The 21,481-nt window shown below is 43.2% G+C and overlaps 1 protein-coding gene across 3 annotated transcripts in view; it reads left to right on the top strand.

Moving 5' to 3' along the window:
- Positions 1 to 21,481, top strand: part of rev3l (REV3 like, DNA directed polymerase zeta catalytic subunit) — a 75,785-nt gene that overhangs the window by 37,337 nt on the left and 16,967 nt on the right. For all 3 annotated transcript variants that reach the window (XM_042389789.1, XM_042389788.1, XM_042389790.1), the window contains exons 4-13: positions 263 to 423; positions 3,382 to 3,523; positions 4,148 to 4,242; positions 5,377 to 5,481; positions 8,111 to 8,195; positions 11,267 to 11,409; positions 12,615 to 12,743; positions 13,505 to 13,742; positions 13,922 to 14,064; positions 17,454 to 21,294. In XM_042389789.1, coding sequence (XP_042245723.1) covers positions 263 to 423; positions 3,382 to 3,523; positions 4,148 to 4,242; positions 5,377 to 5,481; positions 8,111 to 8,195; positions 11,267 to 11,409; positions 12,615 to 12,743; positions 13,505 to 13,742; positions 13,922 to 14,064; positions 17,454 to 21,294 — 5,082 coding nt within the window. The remainder of the gene's footprint in view (positions 1 to 262; positions 424 to 3,381; positions 3,524 to 4,147; positions 4,243 to 5,376; positions 5,482 to 8,110; positions 8,196 to 11,266; positions 11,410 to 12,614; positions 12,744 to 13,504; positions 13,743 to 13,921; positions 14,065 to 17,453; positions 21,295 to 21,481) is intronic.

The raw sequence follows: 21,481 nt of genomic DNA, 5'->3' as shown, positions 1-21,481 counted from the left end.
AAATAGGCCTTTTAGCCTTTTGGAGCATGTACTGTATTTTTGTCTTGATGTGGAGAAAAGATTTTGACTATAATGACTGTTGAGACCATTTATCAGGCGCAGACTAACAGCCAAACCGGTAGCAGGCAAAAGATAGAATCTACACCATTTCAGCTACACCAAATACATCCTGCTAAATTTGTCTTATCAGTAATCAGAAAATGTATTTTTTTTTTACCCTAAATGCATGATATCTTGTATTATAATAATGTGTTTGTTGCAGGGTGTGTGAGCTGCTGCAGAGCGGAGCGGTGATGAACAAGATCTACCAGCCTCACGAGGGCCACATCCCCTACCTGCTGCAGCTCTTCATAGACTACAACCTGTACGGCATGAACCTGGTTAACCTGGGAGCTGTCAAGTTCCGCAGGAGCCAGAGCAAAGGTACGGAGCAAGATTAGAGAGGTCCTGACAATTTATCCTTCAACTCAGAGATCAGATTGTTTTCCTTCCCTTTTCCAGGTTTCCTATTTTTTTTGCTTTAACTTCCTCTCTTGAAAGGTTTAGCTCTCTAGCTGGTGAATCATCATGTAACTAGCTTTTAATTACAACGCTGTCACCCAGACAAAATCATACACAAAAACACTCAATTAAATCCGACGTTTACCCTCACCACCTACCTCTTCTCTCTCGGAGAAGTTCTCGGTCTACACATGTGTCTCCAGGTGTGCCCCTGTGCTGTCAAGCAAGTCGCCCGCTCCTGTCGTCACATCGGCTTTAGGACACAGGACACTGCTGTTTTTTGTCTCTGCTGGAGATTGCGGGCAAAGCCGAGCTTCTCCCCGCTCACTACATTGTTCCCCCCCTGGCTCAGCGGGGATGGAGAGCAGGCCGGGGAAGGCTGCCATGCCTCGTGTCATCTCAAATTAGTCCAGATCTCACCGCAGCCTCAGGACGCCTCTGTTGTCTTTTGAAACCTCTCTCTGTTTTCGTCTGGCGCGCTCTCTTCTTTTAACACACTTTGTCTTGTGGTCAGTCTTCTCGTCGTCTTTGTACGTCCTTTCTGCATCCTCCCTGCATTTCTTTCTCTTCTTTACTTACTGTCTTTTCCTTCTACGGTTACTCAGTCTCTGCCCACTGCCTTTTTTAGCCATTTTTCCTTGCTGCACACTAAGGACCAGTAGAAGCACACCACCACCTCCTGACAATCTTTTTTGGAAGCTTCCAGAGAAGCCGGAGGTTGTGAAAGATCTAAATGGAAAGGTGTGAGGACAGAACAAGAACAAGCAAGTAGTCACTCTTCTGTTTCCCAGAGTGCCTTGGAGCTCTGTCAGCTCTGCAGTGAAGATACAGACACACATAGAGGAAATGCACCTTCTCCAGGTTTTACCTTCAAACACTCATAAGTCTGATGCACAGCAAAAAATGCGTACTTCTATTTGTGAAATGTGAACAAAAGTTGGGAAAACTTGCCATGCTGATGTTGTCTTTGTCTGATTTTAGCATTTAAGAATATATTAACATGTTATCTGTAGAATCACAAGTTTGAACAAATGAGACGTCATTTGTTTTACTGTTGAGTAACTTCTTTAACTTCTAAAATTGTCCGTTTTTTGCTGCTCTGCTCTGAAGCATTGCTCAGCGGTACCATCTATTACCACCTGCAACACAGCCAGGTTTGCACATTTCTAATTAGGCACTGAACCCAACAGTCACCTGGGCCTCTCAAAGGGAGTGGCACACCGAGGGTTTCCTGCTCAGATCTTCGGTGAACCCTGCCCAGCTCCACTTTCTCCCGATGGAGACTAAAACCCCAGATAACCAACTCTGTTTGATCACAGCTTAGTCCTAATCTCAGACCAGTACCTCTGCTCATCATGCCCAATCAGACCTCTCTCTCTCCCCCCCCCACACTCCCAGAGAGCGTCCAGCCCAGCAGGGCCACCTTCACATGTGAGGGCATTAAAGATTCAGGGCAGGAAATTCCACACTTGACTTTAATAAAGTTCTTTTTTTCAAAATCCTCACGCTTGACTCTCCTCCGACAAAAGCGAGAGTTCCCATGTTTGATCCACCTCTACACTGATGCAATCAATGGAAAGAAGGCTCCAATGCTCCATACAACAAAGAAACCAAAATACCCCAATAATAGGTACACCTGTTTACATTTTCTTCTTCCTTCAAGCTCTAACTTGAAAGCAAGTTCTTAATCTGGGATCAAGTGGAAGAATGATAAAAGGGGCTGGGCTGGTAAAATGGGCCAGTTTAAGATGAATAGAAGCCTTAATGTGTTTTGAAGGCCATTACACAGCTTGAACACACACCGAGTGTCAAAAAATACCAGCGGAATGTGGCCTTGAAATGCTGCCATGTTGTGCTGAAACAACAGTTAATATATAGTTTTGTTATACCTGTAGTCTACTGCAGTGTTGAAAGGATATTTCGGCTTTGTTCTCAGAGTTGTGATCATCAGTCCTATCTGTAAAAATAACTCTGTATTGGAGATTGCATTGAGGATGTTGCTACATGCCTAAACCAAGACCCAAGTTGTATCAAAGTGGAATTTTTTCTTCAATGGCAGTTTGGACCAGTAAATGACTGGGAAACAATCCTGAGGTGGCTCATTCATTGCAGGTGGTGTCAACAGCTTCCAAATAGGTTAGCATGAAAGTTCATTCTTGACCCTGGAGATAGTTGTTTGACTTCAACCACATCTCGACATGAATATAGCTCAGTTGTCATCATGTGATCCAAGTATGTATCTTCAAAGGTCAACCTCTGAGAAACCATTCAACACCTTAACATCTCAGACATGTTTCCCCTGAGAGCAAGACTGGAGTGGTATATGACATCAGTATGAGAAAACCAGTCTCAGCACCCACTGGGAAAGGGTCAAAGGTCATCCACCAGGAGTCAGTGGACGGTCTGAGAAAGATCAAGGAGAACATTGACATCTGACGCCAGAGACAAGGGTTTGTTGTCTGCTAATAAAGACAATGAGTTGCAGTTGAAAGCTGCAGGATGAAGCTAGTAAGTGGACCTTGAGTTAAGCATTAATTAGTCAGAAGACTGTTCCCAAGGTCCTGAATGAATAAAGCTCTTCTCTTTTCTTCCATGACTCTTGCATTGATTCATTGCATGTGAAAAGCTCCCTGCCAACAACTTCCAAATCATCACACTCATTTTTGCCACATGAACATATTATTTCCCCATGTGAAAATCAAGTTACGAGTGTGCTTTTCTTCTACTCTACTGCACTCCTCACCAGAAATCAAAGAGAAATGTTTTCAGGACCGCTGACAAGCTCCTCTTAGAGAAGCATTACACTACCATTTACTCCTCCGTGTGTTTGTGTGTGTGTGTGTGTGTGTGTGTGTGTGTGTGTGTGTGTGTGTTTTCCAGACGACACACCAGCAGTCCCCGACAGGCAAACTCCCAGCAGTCATCCCAGCATTAGCCCCTGGAAGAGCCCGTGCACCTCCAAGCTCAACAACAGCACCCTGGGGGGCACGTTTGTCCGCTGGGAGGAGAACGCCATACCCTGGTGAGTCCCACCTGAATGGCTTCTGCTGCATGAAGCTCACACTGTTAGTAAATGTCATGACAGCAGAAGCTGCATACTCCTCCTCACTGCAAGGGACAGTTCTCTTTTTATTGTTTGTCTCTCTCCCCATCTCATCTTCTATTTTTCAAATGAATGAGTCCTTATTGGAATGCTTTATATCCATCACTGGGAGAACGTGCTTGATCCCTACAGTGAGGGGATCTGGTGGATCTGTTGTACAAAGTTGTGAGTCATCATCTTTATCCTATGAAGAAACATTTCTAACCTGATGGGAGTGGTCTCTTCCAGGATGACCCAATTCATAGGGCACGAGGAGTCACTAGGATAAAGGTCATCAATCAGAACAACTTTGTATTGATTTGCAGCGACCCTTCCCTTTAAGGGGGCAAGTGGACCCAAACCATTCCAGCAAAATGCCCCCCAAAGCATAACAGAGCTCCCAGACCCCCTCACTGTAGGGGTCAAGCATTCCAGTTTTCCCTTTAATTTGTCATCCATCTGTATACATATATTTTTTTGCTAATAATACAACAGTATTTAGGTATGATAAGAGGGCTTGATACCAGTTCTTTGTGAATTCACTGTTCTCCTGTCTGCCTGCAGCTCCTTAGTCCTGGATGAGGTGGAGAGGCAGAGCACCTGTGAGCTGGAGGTTGATGCCGTGGCCGTAGACATCCTCAACCGCCTCGAGATCGAGAGTAAGTTCACTCAGGAGAAACGTATGTTCGTCAATACTGGCAAAGAGGGCTGAGATGAGGGAATCCATGAGGGAGGGATATTTCACTGGATTGAACAAAGCCCAAGATGCTAGATACCTGACAAAGTCATGCACAGCTTCTTTTTGGTTATGTTTCTCTCTGCAGGATTTCCTCTTGAATGTCTTTAAATATCAGGATTTGGTGTCTGTGGTTGTTATGTTGCTGTTTTTAATATTGAACTCTTATACAAGGCAGAAAGGCTTGATATATCTTTTGATTTATTTGAGTGTGAGGGCTGGAGAAAGCTCATCCAAGCGCTTGACACGGTGAATAAAAACTCTTGGATCAAAAGTGGAAGAGGAGTCACATGTTTTTCAATTTTTAAGAAAATACACCCATCATTTCAGTCATCTCCTAACTGACACGCCAAAGATATAATCTTTTTATACAACATGAAATTCTAGCTTTGGGTGAGAAAGCATTTTTGACCACAGTCACATCCTCCCAGACACAACTAGATCACCAGCACAGGATCTTTTTGTCTTTTTCATCTTTTCAGTCAAAGCCAATCATAGAGCAGCTGCGCTCTTAAACATGAGGGTGCAGTGTGGCGCTGACACACACGATTTGTGGGTATTAAAGTCAAACGTTTCTACAATGGCTAAATCATCACTGGTATTTCATGCTACAAGTGTGCAGCGATTGAGTAAACATGCTCATGTCAGGATGGGGGGCCTCAGGTCCCCCTCCGGCCGAGCCAGTTTTACTAAATGTTTTGTTTGTGCATTAAAGACAGTGCTTGCAGCGGGCCTGATTTAAATCAGGCTGGGCACAGAAGCGTAAACCACACCAAGCATCTGTCTTAAGAGTGAAGAAAGGAAAGGAGAGGCCACTCCAGGGCAGGCAGTTCATGTGTTCTGACTCATATTTTTCCATCTGCTCTATAGCAGTTGTATTAAAACTGCACTGTTGAAAATAGAACTATGTATGGTTTGTATTTTATGCTTTGAGTTCTGGCATCATTGAAAAGTGTTTTTTTTTTATTGTAGGTTAATATCTCCTCATATATAGAATAATAAAGTGTGATGGTATTGTGAGCTGACACACTGTGCTGTGATTCTCCTCCGCGTCCAGATCAGATCGGCAGGAACCCCGGCCTGCAGGCCATCTGGGAGGACGAGAAGCAGAGGAGGAGAGAGAAGAACCAGGCCTCCCAGATAGAAACTCCTGAGTCACAAGGTGAGGAGATCCTCAGTGGAAACCCTTTGTGTCATCTCCAAACATTTTCATTTTCCCCACATTAATAGTAGTCAGCTGCTCATGAACGTAGAGGCACATTAATCTCTTTTTTTTTACTTTGTGTTTTGTGTCCGTCTGGTGCCAAAACTGACTCGGTGATGGTCTATTTTCAAAGGATGCTGACAGACGTGTTGTCTTTAGACGGTAAATGTACCAGCAACCTACATGGCTGCTTTTTATTTAAAGAAAAGCGCTGGCGATATTTTTCTTTATTCTATTTCTGTTAGTGTCAACAGATCCCATGAAAAGACCAAAAACCAACAATACTTTCTGACTCTCTACCATGTCTGTGGCATCATACCTCTTGTAACCTCTTATTCCACATTTGGTGCTCTTGTGAGTATTGGCAGCAGCAGGACGGAGTGTGTGGGAATAATTCAAACACGCTACAGTGTTGGTTCATGTTAATTAAGGAGCATGTCATCTAGTGCAGCAGTATATCTCACTGATGTGTTTTTAATAGTTTTTGGGCAACAATGAAGGAATACGATATACGGCTACATAGACAGTACTTGGTAGTAGTAGTAGTGTTGGTTTTGGTTGTGATTGAATTTGCTGACAAAAAAAAACATACAGAAAATTCACCAGACTTATAGACTACTTTGCAAAATTACTAAAAAGAAGTCATTTCTTAAAGAAATATCCAGATTAGCTGAACTTGTTTGTCAGAGTGTTGTAGAATTAGCTGAAATAAATGGTTATATGAGAAAACTGCTGAATCATCTGCTGTATATCTGCAAGCTTTTAGCATGGCTAATAATGCATACGATTATAACAGTCTGAAACGTCTCAGTGTCATAATAAAGGCTGTACACAATTGGTTCTGGCTAGAATGTCAAGATTGTGTTCAGACATCACCATAAACACAGCAAGTTCTGGCCACCGCTCACCCTGACCTGGTGCTTGTTTTTAGCTAATTCTATGAAGAATTGCTTTTTATTTCTTAGTTAAGAAGTCATCACATGTTGCATGTTATGGGTTTATCCTGCCTCCAGGTTCAAATCTATATAAAACAGTAGAGATAGACTTCAGAGTTTCCTTCATCAAAGGGAACATAAGGTCAGATAATAAAATGATCACCTACCGTCAGTAGTAAACATCACGGTTAACACACACACGTCCTAGTTCAACTTTGACCTGCTGTACTTACTGTTTAGTATAATTTGGCATAAGAGAGTCCTTGGTGGATTTAACATTGCAGTCCTATAACATCGCTGGACTCACAGTGGACAGTTTTTAAATAAAAGTATCAGAGTCGATGCAGCAGAACCAGAGATATAATTTTTTTTTAATCTAGGACTTCCTTATCAAAAGCTGGCGCCTCCATTACCCACAGCGCAACTCAACTCCCTCAACCCGATTCACTCAATTGTACCAGTTCAGGTGTGATATGCTTGTAGCGACTAATGTAACTAACAACAACCTCAGATATTTTACATCTTCAAACTTGTAATCTTCAGCCCCAACTGACACCCACTCAGATGACATCACTTTACACTTTATCAGATTTCACACAGATTTGCAACACCACTCGAGTTCCCATTTAACCGGTTTGTTATCTGTCTGATCATCAAAGTGCTTTGCTATTTCTTGCCTTGTTTGACTTTGTTGTAGAGATGTTGCTATGTTCTCAGTACAAAGTTCTCATAACTGATAGAAATGATGAGTAGAACTACAAAAATAAGACAAAAGTTGTAATAAACCTGAATGATCCTTTTTAAATGGAGAACTGAAAGCAGTGGATTTATTGACACGGGCCTGATGTTGGTACATAATAAGTTTTATTTAAAGAGATCAAAGTTTTAGTAAAGCCTCAGTGACCCGCTCTCATTTAAGTGGCGCCAGCCTTTGTGCTGACCATGATAGAGTTATGACAGCAGTTTGAGGCAACACAAACTCTTTTGTGGTTAACAGTATTGTTTCTTCATGTTTAGCTCCTTATTATCCAACTATGACATCTGTCTTAGTTTTTTTTTTTTTTTTTGCAGTCAAAGACAGCGTTTGAGTTTCCCAATACCTACACAAGTCAGAGTACCATCATTCTTCAAGCTGTCCTTATGATTGGTGGCACAAATTTATCTTCAAAACACTAACAAGAAGTTGGATCTTGCCAAACTCTTGAGTTATTCCCACACACAGGGAGCTGTCATGGAAACAGAGTGATAAATAATCAAAGGGTGATCTACTGTGCTGTGATGAAATGTGTTTGCTTTCTCATGTCCAGGCACACAACCAAGCACATGGGTCTGAAAAACCTCTAAGTGTAGAGAAGTGAAATGATAATGTCCAGGTTTTTACCAAAATTACAAACAATGATGAACAGGTTTGGGAATATCCTGTTGTTTAGTCCTGGTATGTAGAATTACACCCAGTTTATTGTTAAGAGATAAACCTTCACTGACAGCAAAATTACCCAACCACTACTAGCATATTTAACAGCAAATATGGAGCAAAATGTTTTAATTGTAGCTAAGAATTTGAGGTCTGGAAGAATGGTGGAAACTTAGAACAGGCAATTTCCAGGAATTGATGAACACAGTATTGAAATTGTTTGTCTGATGTTTTCCAGATCGTGGCTTTGTCACTTCAACAGAGAGCGAGAAAATCTTCATGAAGAGATTCAAGGAGATACTGAAGGAGAACGAGTTCGATGTGTAAGTGGCGTCTCCCTCGTCCCACCTCTGATCTGTCGTCGTGGTGACAGTTCGGGCAGGAGCGACGAGCTCACCCAACCGAACGTCACTATCAGACAATCGTCCCATTTCCCGGAGGAGAGCCAGAGTAGCTGAAAGGAGAAGAAGCTGGAATTTATGGAAGAGGAAAATGTGTGCAAGATGCTTCCAATTCACATTAGTGAGACCAGTTTACCACAGTCTCAGACCACATTAATCCCAAGTTTCTCTCATCTTTGGTTCATTGTATTGAACTATAATGAAGCTGTTGCGTGTCCTCTGTTTCCCTGTGCCTCTGAGCTTCATGGCAGTGTCTTTAAACCGCCTCCTCTTTCCTCTCAGGGCAGAGAGGGAGGGGCCGAACGCAACTTCGTTGGAAGAGTTTGGGAAGGAGCGACGGAGAAAGTGAATCAGAACAGATGTAGTGAGAGGGTGGGGACAAACCTTAGGACCGGGGTATTGCGCGGAGGAAGGGGGAAGGAGAGAGAGTGAAATGATGTCAATGAGGTTACACACCCCTCCCTCCCTCCCACTCCCACGATGTACAGCAGAAAGTATTTCCTGTTATAAATAAAAGTACAGTTGGCTCGGCAGCCGTGCGTGCCTCTGCATCAGATCCAGATGGCTCCTATTCACTAACCTTCCATATCAAACAGGAATGGAGGAGGAGGAGGAGGAGGAGGGGGCAAACGGCTCTGTGCAGTGTGGGAGCAGTGTGAGCTTTCGGTGTAGAGCGGGTCCTGTCTTCAGTGATGGAACACACACACACACACACACACACACATACACACACACACAGAGCTCGCTGACGGCTCTCAACTCTCCCACTGCCTGGCTGTCTCACCCACTCGCTCTGCTAATACTCACACACAGTCTGTCACTTCCTTTCTGTTGGCTTTCCCTCACTCCATTATGCACCGCTACTGTTGCTTATGGGTTCTCAAGGTCTCATTCGCCACAGCAGGCTTTGTTGGAAATGTTTAATTCCCTTTCACTTTCATCCTATCTGTTTTAATATTTTCAGTCGAAGTTGACATTTTATCTTTTATCTGTTTTTAGTCAAACGGATAAAAGAAATATTAACATGAATGATAAATAATTGCATTGCACTCCTATTACATTGTCGGACTCATGATAGTCTTGGCGCCTACATTACCCACAATGCAACTCAACTGCTGACACTTTGGTTGGAGATCTAGCCTGGAGCTCTTAGCCTCAAACAGACATGAGGAGCGGGTCACTTCTTTCTAACTCAACACCCCTTCCTCCTTCTATTTCTCTTCCCTCAGCTTCATCATTCAAACTCTCGCAGCAAAGCGCAGCTAGTAAAAGCGGCGAGGGGGGGGGGCGTGGCTTTGTAGTGAAATGTGTTAATCGCTGCAGTAATCTCCTGACGCCTGGCAGGCTCCCTCCCTCGTCGCCTCTAAAGTCGTTAGCTAGCAGACTAATTAAGAGACATCCAGACAGTGGCACGTGCACACACCGACTCTCTGGAGCCTTTTTCCTCATATGGCCCAGCAGAACAAAGTCTCTGAATGACAATGGAGACTGCAGTAAAATCTCACTTTACTGTTATTCTAAACTCAGACACTGGAGGAGCAGCGAAATGCCAGATGATAAGAACATTGATCTCATATATTTATAGCCATGTTTTCATCATTCGTCACCGATCGTTGAGGTTTGGATTTATCATTTACAGAAAGCAAACTAGCTCATTCATCATTTTAAGTTAATGAAAGGCTGGCCATGTGGCTCTGACTTCCCCATAAATGCAGTCTCAGTATTTGTCCGATCTGTTTTTGATTTATCCTGTCAGTGCGGAGCATCTTTCTGGACTGATTCCACCACTCTAAGTGTTTATCTTATTCCTCTGGGCCGCTGCTGGGCTCAGACATCTTGTTCTGCAGCTTCACCTGCAAGCCTCGGACAGTCCGTCCACACAACCTCAGAGGTCTTTTCAGCGCGTTTCATCAGAATGTGCGAATTTATCTTGTGAAAGTTGACTCCGCATGCCTCTAGCAAAACTGCTCGCGAGCTGGAGCAACAGGGGGGTTGAATCAGTAGCTCACGGGCATTTGAGGGCATTTCATATTCAATTTCCCCTGCACACTGTGGGATTTAAACCTGCAACCTCTTGGGCATAAGAGTCTAATCTTCAAACTGCTACTGCTCAATCAGATCTGGACAAAACCTCCCCTCCCCCCCTTCCCCCGACGGGGCTTGGATCAGTTCTGGAGCTGCACCTAAAATGATTTTTTTTTTCTCTTTTTATGACCATTCCTACGAAAAATTTGTTCCGCCTACCTGGTCTACATTTCAATATTTCAGAGTCACTAAGTGGTGAGTTGCTAGGCGATGCAGTAGGGCAGCATGGGTAAGGGAGCGTGATAGGCAGCTTATAGCTGAGAGCGATCTGGAGGGATACAAAGCCCAGTTGGCCGCCTGCCCGTTTTCCATTCATATTCCCTCTCCAACACACAGCCACACACCACTTAGCTGCACACACTCTCATATGTTCACACACACACACACACACACTTACTAGACAGCAGACACTCCCTGCATACTCTCCACATACACACTCGCACACCACCGCTGCGTAGACGTACACAGAGAGTAAAGGGAGCACTTCCCCTGATTAAGACCCACCAGTAAAGAGATGCTAATAAAACATGACTGCACGAGGGCAGATAGCAGAAGGTCTTCTGCTTTGTGAGTCAGGTAACAGCCATTCTGACAGCACCGCTGATGCTCATATTAATTTAAAATGGGGGGAAATTAGTCCATCATCCCCCTGAAGATGCAATGCATGGGATTAAAAGTGTTGCTGCATTTGATCTGTGTGCTTGTTTTGATTACTAGCGTAACTTTAACTGGTTGTGTCAGTTTAGTTACTGCTAGGGATGTAAGATGATATTTTTTATCAATGAGTTGAAGTTAGTGTGTTCTGTGTTGCAATAAATAGCAGTTTGATCCAGGTATAAGTTCTCCTGGAATAATTTATGAGGAGAGAGAAAATTATGAAATGTATAATTACATCCTTCTCCGTGCAGGACACAAGCTTCAGCTGTTGGCGACGGGGAGGAACAAGAGGATTTCCTGGGTGCGCTCACTCTCCATTCAGACCCTTTGACCCCAGAGGGAGTGCTGTGTACTCCCGCTAACGTCGTGGAGGTGCACAGAGACTCACAGCCAGGTGAGGGAAACCTACCACTGAGGATGTATGAATGAAAATGCTAAAATAGTGTCTATTCATCGGAGAGTTTTATAAGAACAAAATCCCACATGTAAAGCGATATGGGAGAAGTCTCTGGCCTTTTACACTCAAACAAACTAAAGGTGGATTTATTTATATATCTGCATCACAGCATCCTGGTGTAGGTGGTGTAGTTAAGTGTTAGATTTGACCCATTGACACCATCACTTGACATAAGCTGGATGTGTTTTACATTTTGAGACTGTGTTCAGCTTTACTTCCATTCCCTAAAGTCATTCTGTTTACAACTTGTAATCCCTTTTATTATAGAATGATGCTGGCAAAGATCTCACTACTGAATATTATAATATTTATCCACTTTTTTATTCTCTTTTTTGTGTTAGATCACAAAATATGTCTGGTGTTATTGAAAAGGAGAAGACTACTGAGCCTTCCTTCATTTTGTTAATCTTTACTGTTAACAACCTCTGTGGGGATCAGAAACTTGTAGGAGAAAACACAAGTAGCCCGTGATAATAGTCGTGTTTTTGAAGAGGGACGTGTTAGCTCTGGTGTAGCTTTCTGCATAACAATGAAGCCAGTGTAGCTGCTATAACTACACTGTAGGTTTAAGCATTTAAGTATAAATCTGTTTAAGTTGTTGTTGTTCAGCTAATTCTACTGAAATGTACTTAGTATTAACCAACATGTATTTGTATGTTAAGAATGACTTTAGCAGTGAAAAGTGTTTAATTAATGTGTAGTAATTATTCTAGTCTGCCCTTGAAGTGAATTTCTTTCTCTGACTGTGTGGTTGGCAGGAGAGCGAGCTGCTGAAACTGGCATTTGTTTTCCCTCTCCTTATCACTCTCACTGTGTCAGGGGTTAAAAGTGTTTCACTGTGTGATTAGCATTAGCCTAATCTGTAGGCACTCTCTCTGCCAAGTCTCCTGCAGGAGCGAAGAAGCTGCCAGTGACCACAGCGACACACACACACACACACACACACACACACACACACACACACACACACACACACACACACACACACATACTGACCTCCTGCTGAACCATAGCACTGCTACTGTGTGTGTGTGTGTGTTGATGGAGCTTACCTCAAGATTATCTCAATCAAGGTCTGCCTGACGTGAACAGTGTGTTGTTTCAGAGACGCTAACTTTCCTGTCTCCGCTCCTCTTCCTCAGACTCTGTGAGGAGCAGTGGTAAAATTCCAGAGGAAGCCGTCGTTGATGAGGAGGCCATCTTGAGTCTCCTGGAGAACAGTCAGACCTTTCTACCGCTCTCCCAGACATCCAACCACTCACCCCTGTTAGGTACAGTAGCAACTGGAGGACATTCACTTCTGATCCACACACAGCTGGATTTGGCTCCTTTTAAACTCTCTTTAAAGCCGTGTCCTTTTATGAATCCATGTTTTATTGTTTTGACTTATACCCTCTTGCTTCCTCGTTCCAACAAAAAAGTTAACAAAACTCTATGACGTCCGTGTGTTAAGAACTGACTGAGTCACAGATATGAATAGAATCAGTGCAACTTACTCTTTCCAGTGCTAACTGGTCCTCTGATATCCATCAAGACGTTAATACAAAATAAAATGTGACTCATAAACATCATGTTTAAATGTTTTCCTTATTGTTAAAATAATCTAGGGGATTTTAGTCTGTTCTTTAATGGTACCAAAGCGACCAGAGCTTGTAACAGCTAACATGACTAAGTTCCAAAACTCAGAACAAGAAAGTAATAGGAGAAAAAACAATAGAAGTGACAAAATGCATGAATATTAGCTCTTTCATTTTGACATTACTAAGGCTGAGAACGTCCCACCAATATGGTTCTTTTATCCCTTGGACACTTAACCTCTCCTTCATCCATTTATATCCTAGGCATATACTGGCTAAGACATGTAGTGACTGTGCCAAAGGCCTGTAGAAAAATGAGGACAAAAAGTATTGAGTTCAAAAGGCTGAGACAATTTACAGCTTTAATTTAACTGATTAATTTTGAGCTTAAAGTTGTTGCTCGCAGCTAATTGTTGTAATGTCTCTTGAATGCTTTGTTTCTTTTGTCTATGCAGACAGCAGCCAAGACCATGCCATCATTGATTTGCTGGCAGGCCTAGAGGACGACGGTTTCTGCAGGACCCCCGTTAGGCAGAATTCCCAGTCCCAGTCCCTTCCCGGTGCCAGGAGCTACCACTGCAACAGCGATGAGGAGGAGGCAGGGCCAGAGCTGGACAAGGAAGAGGCAGAGCTCAGCGTGATAATGTCACAGCGGTGGGACATCGAGCCTCCTGGGAACTCGTCCTTACCGAGGCAAGTTTGTCTTTGGTTATATTATACTGTGAAACAAATTCCTGGAAATGTTGCTCCATGCGGTTTTGGTAAGTATGAACATGGGTGTGCAGACACTGAAGAGTCAGATGAAGGTCATTCACAGTGGGCCGTGCCTGTGCATTGATTAATCAGTGTTCCTGTCATCCCTGTGTGTAAAGGCCCGGTGTGAAGGAGGCAGAGGACGGCTTCAGTGACGAGCAGCAGGAGTCCTCTGATGAAGACATGGAGTGGAGTGGGAATAATTCTTTATTCGCCAACCTGTCCATTCCACAGCTCGACGGGGCCGCAGACGAAAGCAGCGGTGAGTCATCCCATGCTGAGATGTACTGAGACAGCACTTAAATGTCAGTTTGCTTTGATGCCTATCTTCCATCCCCTGCTGATTAATGTTCCATCAAGGATATCGGAATAAGGATCTGACAGCAGCTGCACAATAAAATTTGGGTTGACTCCCGCTTTTGGCTGTATGAATTAATTTAATTCTGTCGGAGCTGTGATTTAATGTAGTACAAGACTCTGGGATAGTAATTGATTCCCTGGAGTGCAAGTTATTACTTGACTCTTAATAAACTTTAAAGTGGCTATGAGTTTGATATATCATGGAAGTTAAGAGCTTACCACACTGGTCAGCTGGCATCACATGTGTACCTGTATATTTATAATATGTGATTATGACAGCTTTAATGAAATTATCTTTTTACACTTTGTGTTAGAGCCAGAGCACATTCTCACTCAGCCCTACAGTCCACCACTGCCCTTTTTTTCATCAGTTTTTTCTGCAACATTTGTGTCATTTCTTCCCCCACATTTCTTAGAAAGCAAGAATGAATTGAACTGAGAATGAATTGCATGCAAGGGCACGATATGTGATGAGATGAAAATCATTCTATACAGGAACAAACAATATAGCCAAATCCATAGCACTGAAAACCAGTGTGCAATTCATAGTGATAATACAATCCAACACCAATGTATGCACTGATTATTGTCCATAACTGCCATTCATTTTTTATTACCATTTTATATGTTGTAGTGCTAAGGAATTCTGCATTAATCCCCATCATTTTTAAAAAACGAAAAATTGACAAGCAAATTAGCTTAAATAGGGACAATTTAGTTAGACACATTGCATTTATTTGAAAGTTTAAGGACTGTACGTCAGAGGTTCCCAACCTTTTTTGGCCTATGACCTCTTAAGCAATATACAAATAGCAAAGTCTACCTGGGACCCCTTGTCACATGTTGCTTTGTCTACCAGTTAAGTTACCCATTGTTGTCTTGATTCATCAGTTGATCATTTTGTCCATAACAAGTCAGAAGACAGTCAGAGAAAACTAGACATCTGAAGATGTAACCTTGGACTGGGGGGAACTTTAACAGATATTTTTCACTAACGGCCCAAAACCTGAAGATATTTAGTTTATCATCATGTTCCACGAAGAAAAGCAAAAAATCATCACATTTGAGAAGCTGAAACCAGCTTCTTTTTTTACGTTTTTGCTTAAAAAATGAGTTAAATGATTATTCAATTATCAAAATAGTTGCTGATTAATCTTCTGTCGATTGACTAACTGATGAATCGACTAACCTTGCAGCTCTAGAAAGAAGGCTTGTTTTGTTTTATTTGAATAACTTTTAGAGGCTTGAGGAGTTAAAATACAGAAATCCACAAGAATTAAAGCAAAAATTAGAAGAAAGCTTGAAAAAAAAATCACAATATTGTGTCAAAAATATATTTTTTTGCTTTTTTTGTTTTTTTTTCTGTATCCTATCCTGTCCCATCATCTCGTGACCCCTTAGGTTAATCCAGGGACCCCTTGTGACCCCCAGGTTGGGAACCACTGCTGTACATGAATGTGTGCAAGTAGCATACACTAACACACTGTTAGACGTAGTGGTAAATGCTAGAACTTAGTTTAACAGTAGCACAAGTAGAGAAGAGTCATAACATCAACAAACGGACTCAGTGTCTATTATAAAAGCAATATCTATCTACATTTTGCTAACAGTAGTTAACATTAGCTACCATAAGCTACTGGCCATACCAGACAAAGTAAGGCTATAGCTGCTCTGAATCTGTTGAAATGAGCAACGGTGCATTTTATGCTTATGAATTAAACTTTTCATTTGCAACAGAAACAATGTGTTTCTTCTTTCAAAAATTACATAGGCTCACTTTAAACAATGTATTGTAGCAATGCAGAAAATACATGTTGGCACTTATGAGGAGTGGGCAACACAGATAAAATCCTCTGTCATAGTATATACAGTATAATATTATACACAAATATGGAGACGTATCATTATCAGTACATTTTCTGAAAAAAATCAGTCGAGAAACTGTTGATTTAAAACTAATTTAAAAGTCAAATAATGCCATAAAGCAGTCCTGCTAATTGATTTGCAACATAATCTACAATGGCCTCTTATACTGAAAGATTGAAGGGATTGTCTCTGTGTTATAAATGGTAAAATCTCTCACAATTGACTAATTTATATTGTCTCATAGTATACTGTATTTATCATATCACCCACCCCTAGAACAAAAACAGGACATACAGTATTTGTGGGCAGTGATTTACTGTCTTCAGACTCTACAGTGTATGTAAACCTGCTGGCCAAGCTAGTCATAGTTTTGCACACGTGTCCCCACAATGTGACCGCCTGCAATAAGTCTAAAATCACATGATTGATTGTGTTGCCATTCTGTAAAGCTGTGCCAATGCAGTAATCTTATTGAAATGAATGAGGGGGCACATAGTACTAATATCTCTCTGAGCACAATCTTAAGTTTGCTCAGCCATCTTTGCAGGTGCCACTGCTGTTCCTTTTGGTCTTTATTTAGACTTATCTATTTTGTGAGTAGCACAGTTGTAAACTGTCATTCTACTTAAAATATGTTTTTCATTGTCAGATGACAGTTGTCATTAGCTCACCGAAACACTCAATATAATGACATACCAATACAACCAAGCGACCTTTGAACAGTGCTAACTGCTGGTGCTGAAGAGGAGATAAAAGATGAGAATATGAAACATCCTCTGTTTTAAATGTCAGACCTGGGAATAGATGGTGGGAATTGTCATAACAAAGATTTTCAGTCTAATTAGTTGTAATACCACTGAAGTCAGTTCCTTTAAAGAGGATCTCCAGCAATTTTACACATCAAAGTATGTTTACAGGTCTTGGGGAGTACTATTGCATATGTAAAAAACATTTTAAAGCCTTTTGTGGCACCAGAGAGAGTTGTATGAAATCTGATAAATTGCCTCAAGTCACTTGAGTCAGTGTCAGTTGGGGCCATTTTCAAAACATTTAGAAAATGAAAAAAATCTGGGGGTGTGGAGTTAGAATGAAGTGAAGTTACCAGACCTCTGTAGCACGCTCCTCATCTCTGCTTGAGGCTAGCCTCTTCAGGCTACATTAGCTGCTAGAAGTGTAACACACCCAAATCTCTCAACCAATCTATTGAGGGTTGAGTTGCATTGTGGGTAATGTAGGTACCAGGTTTTGACAAGGAAGAAGGATGCATGGAATAATAATGAGAATATCTTTGTTTCTGCTGCATCACTTTTCTCTTAATTTCAAGAAAAACAAGTATGTCATACGTAAAGGAGAGATTTGAATCTATTTCTGTCTGCTGTTAACTCTCATTGAGGTGCCTCTTGTTCTTTTGTTTTGTATCCATAGATTCATCCTTAACGGACAGTGGCTCCAGGACCCAGTCATCTCTCATAGTCACAGAAAAGATGCTTGTAAAAAGAAATCCCTTCCCTGGAGAGACTGTCCACCTGGAGCCCCCCTCCTCAGCCAAAATCCGTCTAGAGTGCAAGCACCCAGAGCACAGTCCAGTTCATGTGTTGGACACAGAGCAACCACTTGACAAGCACTTTCAGTCAAAGAGCAGCCAGGACAGCAGTAGTGAATGTTCAACAGGGTTCAAGGTTAATAAAGAAATCCCCTACATCCCACCAGTCAAGCACCCCATCCCCTGCAAGATAGCCAATCACCCTGAGGTGTCTCCCATCTGTGTAGACAAAGAGGACTTACGACCCCTGTACACCTATGACAAGAAAGCGTCTATAGCTTTGGATAAGACAGATCTTGAAAGTTTCCCATTTAGTAACGGTAAGGTCACCAAAAGCAGGAAGAAGTATGGCAGCATAAAGAATGTAGAAACGAACTGTCTGTCGATTCTTCAGAACCACAGGACCTTCTCTCTCTGTTACTCAGAGCTGAGAAACTGCTCATCTAAGACAGAGCTGGAGCTGAGCCAGACAGACAGTAAAAGCCCCATCCTGAGGAACATTTCCTCAGCCCCGTCACCCATGGAAGAGGATGCGTTTCTTGATCCTCAGGAGGAAGAAATGAGCCAGGACAGCGAGGAGGGAGATGTTGGTGAACTCAAAATCAGGTACGAGGACTATCAGGAAAACAAGACTGAGAGGACTATTGTAGCCCAGCAGGAAGCACACTACAAGTTCTTCCCTAGTGTCATTCTCTCCAATTGCCTCACTAGGAAGAAAGCTGGGAGCAAAAAGCTAGCTGATTCCAGCAGCAAGCTAGAACAAGCCCAGTCTCGCAGGTCTAGGCTAAAAGTCAATAAAAAAAGGTTGGGAATGACGGGACAGAGGACCCAATTAAACACAGTTGAAAGTTCTACCTCTGACACCCAGGTTTGCGCTGGCCTCACCTCAGTCACACGTGTTTGTCCAGTGACTGTCGACACCCAGATGCCAATTTCTGAGGGGAATCCAGTAAAAGAGCCGGAGACCATGAAAGATGAGCCAATCATAGAGGGAGAGTCGGTTACAAACGATGAGCCACAAAGTGAAGAGAGGTCTGAAAATGAAGAGAGAGAACCACTTTCAGAGCCCCCTGCCACCAACTCCACCACTGTGTCCAGCTTTTCTGAGGAAGCTAAAGACACAGCAGATGATAGTTTAAGCCCATTGCAAGGTTTATCTGCTAAAGTCACATGTACTAAACCTTCAGCACTACCTGGTAGTAAATATACCCTGAGGGCCAAACGGAAGATGATCTACGACAGCGAGGATGGAGAACACTCAGGTGCCCCTCGTTCTAAAAATCCAGCCTCTGTCAAAGAACGGCTCAAAGACAGCAATGTCCCCAGTGGACAGGAACTAAAATACCAGAAACGGCGCAAGAAGGAACCCCCTATCATCATCAAGTACATTATTATCAACAGGTTCAAAGGACAGAAAAACATGTTGGTGAAAATGTCCAAAGTGAGTGCAGAGGAGCAGTGGGTGTTGCTGACACAAGAAAAGCTGGAACAGTACAATAAACTGGCCCCTCTCAAGGATTTCTGGCCCAAGGTGCCGGAGTCCACTGCAGTGAAGTTTCCCATCACAGAGCCAAAGGCCAAAAAACATCCCAAACGAAAGGCAAAGGTCAACTCCACAAATAGGAAAACAGTGAGTAGCTCCTCAAAACCTCGAGTCAGACAGGGTGAAAGGGTCAAAAGGACTAAGGGCTGCGAGAGAGGCCCATATCTCCCCTCTTTGCCGCCCCCTCGACCATGTTACTGTGAGCTAGCAGAAGACCATGACATTGACTATACTGATGTCATGCTAGAGCTGGGCTATCTCTCTGATAGATCCCCAAGCCCCATAGACTCAACACCCCCACGTTGTTGGTCCCCAAGTGACCCTCTTATGGACACCAAGACTTCAGAACAACTACTAAACCCACTCATCGACCCATGTCTCAATTCTGCTTTTCACAAACCACGCACAGTATCTTCAACCAAAGGAGTAAAGTGTCACACTACCAAACCTAAGAAATACACAGATACTAAAAGGAAAGCAAGCAAGTCTGCTACTAAAACTCCAGAAGAAGTGCCCCAAAAAGAGAGGTCACGACAAAGCAGTGGTGCTGCTCCAAGGCAGAGAAAGAAAGTAACAAATATAGCTGAAGGAACTGTCAACAGTTCTACAACCACCACAAGACCCAGAAGGTCCCGCAAAAAGAAGGCTGAGGAACCTAAAAGCCATGAGTTAAATAAAGACAACTCCCAGCTACTTTTCCCAGAGGATGACTTGCCTTCTTCTGAGAGTTCCTCTCAAGAGGTCCCTCCATTTCAGCAGCCAGTAAGTACAGATGGCAACAGCCAAGGCCAGACTGCATCTATACCAGACTCTAACTCAGTAGCCCAGTCAATAGAACCAAAGGTTGAGGACTGTGAGACTTCTATCATGGAGGTCAACCAAAGTTTTTCACCACCGGTTCAGCTGAAGCAGCAAGGTTGCCAGACCACTGTGGTAAAGGCAGAGGCTTCACCAGAGGAGTCCAAAGCTCCTACACCCCCTCTGTCTGGTAGACCCTTACTGGGAGACTGTAAAGACAACCAACTAGCAACAGCCTCCCCACACTCAGGCCCTAAGAACGGGGAGATCCCCACTCTCTGTGAGACCCCCTCTAGCTTGGCTGTCCTCAAGCAGCTTCTCCAGAAGAGGCAGCAGGGACAAGCCCTTCCTCTACAAGTGGTTGGTACAGACAACCACTCCACTGCCATAGCTCAGGCTGCAGCACTACTGGATCCCACAACTAAACCAGCTAAATCCCGAAGAGCCCCCTCTGCCACTCCTCGGAAACCCAGGGCCCCAAAATCTGCCACTCCCAAGGATAAAAAGCCCAGAATCAGGAAAAACAAGACCAGCAGCACTCAGCCAGATCTGTCAGTGAAACAGGCCAACATGTCAGATGACTGCCCCCTCTTCCTGTCAGACCCAGGCTTGGACAGTTGTAACTTCATAGAGGACAGTTTGTCCCCAGAGCTCCCACACAACTATAACTTTGATATAAATGCCATTGATCAGACGGAGTTCTCCAGCCCGTACAGTGGCAGTCAGTTTGTCCTGACTGATAAAAATTTACCAGTAATGTTCCTGAGTGATGTCAGCCAGGAAGCTGTCTCTGCACTGGGCGGCGTTGAGAAGAAACTTGATCAACTGTCTGGTTCTGGGGAAGAGCTTCAAAAGGCTTCTGACTGGCACAAGGCAAAGCTGGTCAGCCCTGACCTCTTTGATAGACCTGAGAACGGGGAGTATGTGTCAAATCACCTCACATTCCCCGACTCTGAGAAAATTAAGAACAGAGACTGGGACTTCTCTTTAGGTAAAGCCCATACCCTCAGCCCCTTTCAAGACTTTCACTGTGAGAGAAAAGAGCTGCTTTTTTCGGCCTTCGACCCTGTCCTACCCTTGCCTTTAAGCTCCGCATCCTTTGTAGACCATGAAGGCTCGCCAACAGGTGAGCTTCTGGAGGGCATTGATGGACTAACATCCACTACGCCTAGTAGTTCTCCCCGTTCCATCAGCTCGCTATCCCAGGTGAGAGCGAGCCAGCTACTGCGGGGGACAGGAAGTGGAGCCCACATTCTCAAGCCCCTCATGTCCCCTCCAAGCCGGGATGAGATCCTCAGCACTCTGTTGGACCTGGAGATGTCCGAGGCCACATTCCAGGAGCCCTTCTGCAGCGACCCCTCTGATGCCCCAGGGAAACCCATGTGAGAATATATGCACTAACTGCACAAGCAGCAACAATAATTACTGTACAGTATCTTGCATATGATTAAACCATGTATGGACTAAATGTACAAAATATATCTGTAAAGTTTTTTGAGAAATAGATCCTGACTGATTAAACAGCATGGCCAATATTATCGGCTGATTTTAGCTCATCTGATATATAGG

Source organism: Thunnus maccoyii, chromosome 17 (genome assembly GCF_910596095.1).
Source record: "Thunnus maccoyii chromosome 17, fThuMac1.1, whole genome shotgun sequence".
Classification (NCBI taxonomy): domain Eukaryota; kingdom Metazoa; phylum Chordata; class Actinopteri; order Scombriformes; family Scombridae; genus Thunnus; species Thunnus maccoyii.
Note: the sequence above shows the minus strand (reverse complement) of the source record. Positions and strands in the feature narration are given on the sequence as shown.